The sequence below is a fragment of the Argentina anserina genome, chromosome 2, assembly GCF_933775445.1.
Source record: "Argentina anserina chromosome 2, drPotAnse1.1, whole genome shotgun sequence".
NCBI lineage: Eukaryota > Viridiplantae > Streptophyta > Magnoliopsida > Rosales > Rosaceae > Argentina > Argentina anserina.
The window spans coordinates 26,822,332-26,831,506 of record NC_065873.1 but is presented as its reverse complement, the minus strand read 5'-3'; the positions used below and the strand labels follow the sequence as shown (position 1 = coordinate 26,831,506).

The 9,175-nt window shown below is 37.9% G+C and overlaps 2 protein-coding genes across 2 annotated transcripts; one reads left to right on the top strand and one right to left on the bottom strand.

Moving 5' to 3' along the window:
- The first annotated feature begins 457 nt into the window (after positions 1–457).
- Positions 458–6,818, top strand: LOC126783603 (phosphatidate phosphatase PAH2). Its single transcript, XM_050509101.1, has 12 exons — positions 458–576; positions 950–2,391; positions 2,605–3,481; positions 4,055–4,356; positions 4,479–4,552; positions 4,717–4,801; positions 4,906–4,992; positions 5,083–5,155; positions 5,463–5,506; positions 5,799–5,927; positions 6,024–6,131; positions 6,247–6,818. The coding sequence occupies exons 2-12, from the start codon at positions 1,132–1,134 to the stop codon at positions 6,298–6,300; spliced, it is 3,093 nt and encodes a 1,030-aa protein (XP_050365058.1). The 5' UTR covers positions 458–576; positions 950–1,131; the 3' UTR covers positions 6,301–6,818.
- Positions 6,819–7,022: 204 nt separating this feature from the next.
- On the bottom strand, positions 7,023–7,411 carry LOC126783617 (polcalcin Cup a 4-like). The gene has a single exon (XM_050509118.1). The coding sequence runs from the start codon at positions 7,357–7,359 to the stop codon at positions 7,072–7,074; it is 288 nt and encodes a 95-aa protein (XP_050365075.1). The 5' UTR covers positions 7,360–7,411; the 3' UTR covers positions 7,023–7,071.
- Between the last annotated feature and the right edge of the window lie 1,764 nt (positions 7,412–9,175).

Here is a 9,175-nt window from a genome sequence, read left to right as displayed (position 1 = left end):
TTCCCATTGTTTCATTAGCAATTAGACATCACTCACATGCGTATAGACAACTGTTTAAGCACAAAACTCTATTTGTTAAACAACAAAACATTCTATTCTGCACCTAAGAAACACAAAAACATAATAACATGACAAGAAATTACAAGGCATTCTAATTATTGAGTCCATCTTTTAACAACTTCGCATGTTCATCTTCTTATAAAGTCTCCCTTCTTTCCCATATAGGGTCCTGGCATGTGGATGCCTCATACGATAATATACAGCTCCTTTGGTTCTTCAATAATAATGGGATTGATCCAAAGGGGTCTAATCTTAAGCAAAAGCTTAGACGAACCCACATGGCGGCAAAACAAAAAATGACGTAATAAAGAAAAGCGTCAATGGACCCTTGTGAGTTCAAACCTCCACCTAACTATATTGCCACTTCGAAACGGAGACGCTGCTAACGTGTTTCCATTTGAGATTTCCAAGAAAACAAACCCAAGTTACGATCTTTATATCTCTGTAGGCCCCCGTTTCTTTCTTTCTTTCTTCTTCTTCTTCTTCCGTCTTCCCGTACCTCTTTTCCAATTCCAGGTCAGTTTCATACTTCGATATATCAACGGAACTCCATCCTTGTGTTGCTATGTTTGGTTGGGATTTTAATGAGGATTAAAGACCGAACATGCTGCACCTGCCAACCGCTAATGTCTTCCTACTTTTTTTAATTGGGTTGTGTCTTTCGTAGTGTGTTCTGTTTCTGATTAGAGAGACAACTTGTTGGAAACAGGGTTTGGATTTGGTATCTGGATTAATGCTTGCTTTCTTGGTTTGTTTCTTAGTTTTGAATTAAGGGGTTGAAATTCTTGAGCGGGATATTGATAGTTTTTAATTCATGCAATGATTGTTTTGAGCTAAGGACGATTGATTTGTGGGTTTTGATCATTTGGGTTCTTGAATTGTAATGTAGTGTGGCGGATTGGTCTCAAAGATTGGATTTTGATGTGGTTTTGGCGGTTGGTTTGAGTTAAAGTTTGTTGCTTTGCGGTAATAAGCCTGAAGATTTCTTGAGGAAATCAACAGGCTTTGGGAATTATGATTGAGTTTCGAGATTTAGGGAATTGGGTGGTTTGAGAAATCAAAGAGGGGAGGATGTATCCACCGTTAGGGAGATTAGGGAGGTACATCTCGAGAGGGGTATACACCGTCTCGGGGCCTTTTCACCCTTTTGGTGGAGCTGTGGATATTATTGTAGTTCAACAAGAAGATGGGAGCTTTAAGTCTTCGGCGTGGAATGTCCGGTTTGGAAAATTTCAAGGGGTTTTGAAGTCCAAGGAGAAGGTGGTGAACATTTGTGTAAATGGAGAGGAAGCTAGTTTCCACATGTATTTGGATAATAAAGGGGAGGCTTACTTTCTTAGAGAGGTTGGTGCAGAAGAAGGGGAATCTGTGTTGTTTCCTTCCTCGTCTTCCAGTGATGAGACGGATGAGGAATCTCGAGAAAAGAGGCAGCCATTGAAGTCCAAAAGTTGCAACTATGATGCTGAAAGTTTGATGGTCGATCAGAATGATAAGTGCAATGGGAAGGTAATGTCCAGGACTAATTCCCGGAAGTCACGGATATTCGGGATATTTGGAAGCAGGTCCATGAAGGAGAGACTGACGGTCAAAGAGGAAGCAAATGGTGGTGATAGCACAGTCGGAAGGGCGGATTCTTTGGATCGTGCAGAGTTTGCTGCCAACCTTTTGGAGGTAAAATGGTCCACTAGTCTTGCCACCAAGAAAACCAGGAAAGAGGGTGGTTCTCGTCTTTCTTGTCCTGATATTTTGGAGAGTGGAGCCGATGAAGACATGCAGATTAGTTCTGAGCACCGCCGGGTGTGTTCATCTCCACCTGATTGTGCTTTGCATGGGGCAACCGCCTTCTGTAATGCTAAAATAGGCAATGATCCTTTGTCTGGCTTTGACAAGCCACCTAGTTATGTGGAGGAAGCTAGTCTAATTTCATGTTTAAACACCCCGGGTATAGTGTCTAGAGTATGCAGAGAATTGGATGAGTCTGGAGCAACTGAAAATGATGGGAATGTAAAGGCACTTGTATCCAATATTGTAGGTCCGGGTGCTTCAATTCCATACTCAGTAGAGGTGGAAGCATTTCCAGGCAAGCATTTTGTTGGACAGGTTGTTGATGACAAAGGTATTGTAAGTCCTGGCTGTGGCATTTCCAGGAAGGATGTTGGAACGGATAGAGTTAAATCTTTTATATACTGTGAATCATCAGAGAGTTCAGTAGTGGGAATAGATGGTTCCAGCGAACAGACTCATGAAAAGCTTTATATTACTAGAGGAGATAGTGGAAATGTTCGTGTTCATGCCGAAGCAGTTCATGCCAGAACTGAACTGCTCTCAAAGGTAATTGTTCTCTTAGAATCTCTTGCAATAGTACAGAAGGGACTTTAAACTATTTAAGACTGTCTATGTCATGTTTATACAACTTATTTAGCAACAAATATGAGTTGGCAATCAGGAATACTATTCAATTAGAAATTACGCCTTCAACTAAGGTTCTTCATTGTAAAATATACACTTGAATTTTTATTTTCATTGATTCGTGTTCTTGATCAGGATGCAGTTACAGAGCAGTTTGTTGGAAATATTGCCTTAAAGGTGCAACCACTGGAGGCTCCTGAAACAGCTCCTCATAATGGGGACATTGGAGGGCCTGCAAAAACTCCAGAGAAATGTAGTCAAATGGTCCATGTTAGTGCATTGCCTGATTCAGTTGAGATCGAATCACAAATCCTTTCTGGGTTAAGCAACTCTGACCAGAAACTTCAATATAAGAAAGAATTTAAAGGCGAAGATACTGCATATGATGTTCAACCCTCTTTTGCATATGTTAGTGGCTCTGAAATCACTGAAGCCGCAAGTGTGGTGCCACCACCAGGGATGTTAGAGGAAGAACAGTTCCTTTTCAGCGACTCTGATGAACTCAATGCTGCTAAGGTAAAATGCATGGGCTCAAGTTCTTCACAGTGTGTAGATGGAGAAATTAGTATATTGTGTAGTCCAAATGACCTTAAAGGATTGAATGGGTCAGCAGTCAGTACAAATTATGAATCATATTCGTCTCCAGAGAAGTTCACTGAAGAAATCCCCTCAACTGGTTTTGAGAAAGTTATTGGCAAACTGAAGGAAACAACAACTACAGTTGACATCCCTAGAAATCAGATGGCTATTGATAAGGAAGTTGGGAGGCTGGTGGAGTCGATGCCCAGTATGTGGCATCAGACTGAAAAATTGAGTGCACTGGATCTTGATTCTCCTTTAAGCCATTCGCTGGACTCAGAAGCCAAAACCTTGAACTGGATACAGCAAAATAGAGATGATTTGAGCTGTGTAATATTGGACAAAGAGCAACAATTACCTCTGGTAGAGCTGGATACTGAAGATGCTGAGGGTACGGTGGCGCTCAAAGATGTTCCTGGCAGTCCTGCACTAGGTAACAAATTTGGTTGTATCTATGTATGATAGCTTATTTTCAGGATTTTCATTGCTGAAATGATACTGTAATGCATCGGTGTGTGTGTGTGTGTGTGTTGAAATAGACTACATTCATCTTTTTCCACTAGTGTGTACAGAATTTTACATTCCTTATCGGATTAAATGGCTGTCCATGGAATCTAATTGGTAATAACTGATTACTAATTCATCTTCTTCTTGGTTATAGACTTTTGCCTGAATTGCAATGTTTTGTATGTCAGAAAGATCTCAGGCTTTATGGTGCAAAATGTAAAACGTCACACACACAAGTTTCTTTATGCAAAGCTATCCATATGCAAACAGTTTCTATTTGAAGGATGATCTGCTTCTCAAGTATTTTCATGCTGAAACCTTTATCCTAATAGATGTACCTTTCTAGGCCTGTCATAGCTGCTTGTTGTCAGAATTAATTGCCATAGCTGCTTCCATTGTTTTATAAATGATTCATTTTTTTTTTCTACGGGGAAAAGACAAATATTTGAGGGCCTAGAGGCATGATAGCTGTTGACCAAATTGAGCAAAAACATTACAGGAGATCCATCGGAAGCAAGTGTTACCCCTAGTGGAAGATGGAAACTCTGGCCTTTTGCTTTCAGAAGAGCGAATTCTCAAAAGGCTCTGCAACCAAATGTGAATGATTGTGGAAGTCCTGAGAATGCTCCAGAGAGCACTGTTGGTGTGGATAATATTGACATTGTGCTGACACCAGAGGAGATGAAGAAAACAGAAAGGGAAACCTCTCCAACATCTGAGCAGCTGGCATCATTAAATCTAAATGAAGGGAAGAATACAGTAACTTTCACATTCTCTACTGCAATGCTTGGAAAGCAACAGGTAATATACACCTAAGTTGTCAGTTCTTGCTGACAGTTAATTACTTTATGATTTGATTTGTGTGTCATCTTATCTGTTCCAGATATACTTACTGCGCTGCCTTATTATTTTTGGCTCACTAGGTTGATGCTAGAATTTTTCTTTGGAAATGGAATACTCGTATAGTGATCTCAGATGTGGATGGAACAATCACAAAGTAAGATTGTTTTTGATAATCCTATTTCTTTAAGCTCATGTTTGTCCTACATTTTGCAAAAAGTATGAAGTAAAGTAGATTTCTCAGGATCTGAAATGGTTAACAAGATAAGACGAGGATCTATTTCTGATTTGCCTCATCTGCTTGATTTGCATCATATACAGATCCGACGTTCTAGGTCAGTTCATGCCCTTGGTTGGTGTAGATTGGTCACAAACAGGTGTCACACATTTGTTTTCAGCTATTAAGGTTTGTTTTGTCTCATTTATGGGGCCATTGCCTCGTGCAAATATAATATGCTTTAAATATTGTACTTCTCATGGGGAGCTGATCATAATTTTAATATGGTACAGGAAAATGGATATGAAGTACTTTTTTTGAGTGCACGCGCTATTTCTCAGTCATCACAGACTCGACAATTTCTGTTTAACCTCAAGCAGGTCAGTACTTGGTTCATGTTAAATACTTAATGTATCAGAATATTTATAAACTATCATATTATTTTTATCTTTGTTTCCATATTTAAACAGGATGGGAAGGCTCTACCTGATGGCCCTGTTGTTATTTCTCCTGATGGTCTTTTTCCTTCTCTTTTTCGGGAAGGTGAGTTTTTGTGTATCCACCTGAGTTATAGGAACTAATTTCCACAATTAGGTATCTTTCGTGCGTGTTTGAATCACCGCTACAATTACTTTCATGATAGAACTGAAGTGTTTAACTGCTTTATGTAGAGTTTTGGAGCATTTTCTTTTCTTAATGTGTTACTTGAGAAAACCATATGTCAACCAAAAGCAAAATATCAATGTTCTGTGAGCTTAGAAGTAGCCTATATATGCCATAATAGAGTTCTCGTGACTGAATCCTACTTGATTTATAATGCATGAACTGACGCTTGCCCTGTTTTTCACAGTTATCCGGAGGGCTCCTCATGAATTCAAGATTGCATGCTTAGAGGTCCTTACTTCCTGCCTCTGTATTTGGGACATTGACATGTTTTCCTACATTATCTTTTACCATATTTTTTATGGTGTTTAATTGGTTCCATAAGATATATCTTGCTTGTATTCTTTGCAATGTGGTCTATTGCTGAATTTTTCGTTAAGTAATAAATCAGATGTAGTGGGACTATTAGCTGATATTTGTTCTTTAACTGGATCACCGTTGAGTATTAAAGTGTTTGTTGGCAATATTCCAGTTGCACCATTTATTTAATTTAAATATCTTGAATTTTCCTCTCTTTTTTCAGGATATCAAATCGTTGTTCCCTTCTGATTGCAACCCATTCTATGCTGGTTTTGGAAACAGAGATACTGATGAATTCAGCTACCTTAAGGTTGGAATCCCCCTGGGTAAAATCTTCATCATTAATCCCAAGGTAATTAAGTCCTTCATGACAACCAGCAGTTATATTGAGATTTGTCATTGAGGCCAAATGTCAACTTTTCGTTTTTATGATGATTTGATAATGCAGGGTGAGATTGTTGTGAACCGCCGTGTTGATGCAAAGACATATACCTCCCTTCATGCTCTCGTAAATGGCATGTTTCCCCCCACAACCTCAACCTCCTCACAGGAGCAGGTATTTATTCTGCAATAAATTTTGTTTTCAATTTGTTGTTCTTCAGCCATCAAGTTTTAATTCTAAGTCGGGAGGATCCCATCTGAGTGTGCTTTTCTTCCCCTGTTGATTACAGGAGGACTTTAATTCGTGGAATTTCTGGAGACTCCCACCAGCTGATGTCAGTTGAGGTGTCAACCAGAGTTTTTAGTCTTTTTGGTCCTTTCTAGATATGCAAACAGATGACTTTTCCAACACTTGTTCTTGAACTGTCGAGGAAAATCCAATATGTGCTGAGCCTGTCGGAAACTCGGTACGGTTATGACCGCTGAAGTTACGAATCACTCTGAGGTTGTAGAATGACAATGCATCATCCAATGAAGTTACAGGATATGATCAAGGAAGTTCTACATCGCTTCCTTTTTGCTGAGATGGCTGATACTTGAAGCAATATATGGAAGACAGTACATAGAACAGTGAGACCAGTATCACCTCTATCCTGCTCCAGTTTCTCTCATTGTTCACTTCTGTTAAATCAAATTTTGTATAGTTAACGTATATTAGTCCCATGACCACGTCAGTTTGCAAATATTATCGAAAAACCAACATAGGTAATAGGCATTTGCTCATATATCTGATGTACAGAACTTCGATATCTGATGTAAATTCATTTTCCAATCTTATACAAGCGTTCTGATCCTTCGAAGATCTACTGTTTAGCTTTTACTGCAAGAACCCGTACGAACAGCAACTTTTATCTGTTTCCAACGGAGCTGCTCAATCAGTTATATAAATATTATATAGATGGATTGAGGGAAATCAGGGAATACTAAGCAAACCATAGCTCCAAAGCATGTGGATTGACCCTGGTGGAGCAACAGTTGTATTTATTCTGCATCTAAAACTCACTCATTCCATGGAAAATACAACACAGATTCTTATATATATATAGAGCTGATGATCAAAAGTTTACAATTCTGACATTCAAATGCTTCTGTGCAAACTCAACAAGGCTGTCGAGTTCTTCTTCACCTATGTAGCCGTCTTTATTGACATCAGCAGATCGTAACCCACGACTGCTCTTGAATGCGGCAAAGCGTCCGCCGGTGGAGCGGATAGCCTGGCGGAGTTCTTCTTTGCTTATACGCCCATCTTTATCAGTATCAAATTTCTTCAGCCACTTCTTCAACTCCTCGGTGGTCATAACACGTTTGCCATCACTAGCAACACACTTGCTCTTAATCGCCATAGAGAAACTCTTATAGTCTAGCTTGTAGTAATTGGATACTTTGTAATGTTTGTGCTAGCAAGATGGTGCAGTGAAACTGTGAAAGCCTTGTAGCTATTTATAATATGTTGGTGCTGGAGCTCTACCCCCCATTTTTTCCAATAATTATTCTGGTTAGGTTTAGATTCGCTCCTGCTTTACCAAACAGTGATTAACTACAGTAAATTAGTGCTTTTCATCGAATGCGGTTCTGAAAAAATGATCTAAACGAGAAAGAATTGGTGATTAAACGTGCATGTCGGGGATTCTCAGTATACCACCGAGTACCATTAAAATGGTTTTGGTAGAAATATAAAAGTCGGGATAGAATTCACTAGTTGACTGTGTAATTAATATTTAACCACCATTAGATGTAAATCCAATGGTGATGAGAATTTTTTTAAAATTGAATTATTTTGTTTTCAACCCTTGAATTTACATCCAATGGTGATTTAACATATCCAATGGTGATGAGAATTTTTTTAAAATTGAATTATTTTGTTTTCAACCCTTGAATTTACATCCAATGGTGATTTAACATAAAATCCAAAGTCAGCTACTGACCGTTTGAACGAGACTGAAGATATATATTAGTTACAGCCATAAATTGTCTCGACCAATATGCTAGAGACAAATATTTACATAATTGTGTCTCTAATAGTATGAGTGACAAACTAAGTTTCTGCCCCTGTCTTGTCTTGTCTCTAGAACCTAATAGAGACACTTTAATTATAAGTTTTTCCCCTAATACTTATTCCCTGACACATGGACAATAACTACTTATAACAATTAAAAGTGTATTATTGGTAGAGACAAAAGAAGAATTTCATTTATTGTCTCTACAATTAATCTGAATTATACAAATTAATATACCAATTTCTTTATATATATTATATATATATTATATATTATATATATATTAATTATATATTTATAAATATATATATTGACTTTCTCAAGGCAACATATTCCAATAATAATGTATTTCTTGGAAATATTAAATTTGTTACTAGGACACATCTAACAATTCATAATTGAAACACAAATTCACATAATACTTATTTCATAAACAAGGTCACAAGTTCATTTGCCAGATGTTTATCAAATTACTGCTTAGATCCATGAGAGCTTTGATCTGATGAAGCTCTAAGCTGGTTCAACAAATTATTTTCTTTAACACTTGTATCTCGCTTAAGCAATCCAGTACCAATAAGATGTTGCATTTGAAAACACATTTGACGGTAAAATTGCAGTTGAGGTCAATATATTTGAGGGGGATAAGAAGGCATTTGGAAGAATGGTGGCTGGAAAGGCTAATATGATTGTTGTGAATGTGGACTAGTAGATGGGGAATGAGAAGACAATGTCCCAGAGTGCCAATTTTTTTCTTGTAACACTTTGACTTAAGTATGTTCTTGTTGCTCCTCTAGTACTTGTCAACCCTTTCCATTATGTTATTTATGAGAGGCATATAATGAGCATCTTATGGTTTTCATACAATAGTTTCCTACACCCAAAGTATGACAGTGAAATATTTTCAAATACCGTAATGAAATCAAATAGGACCATAACAAGTCAAAAGTTTCATACATGTATAAGGTCCCATACGTTATCTTTCTCAGCACTTGATAAAGCTTTATGCCAATTTTTTTCAACCAGTGGAACAACATTCTTATCTTGAGCTAATCCACCTAAGTATCGAGCAAATATACCATCATTTAAACTCACACTAACACCCATTGAATTAAACTCAAGGGTTTCTTTTTTACCGTCTTCCGCCCGAGTGCATGTTCGTTTT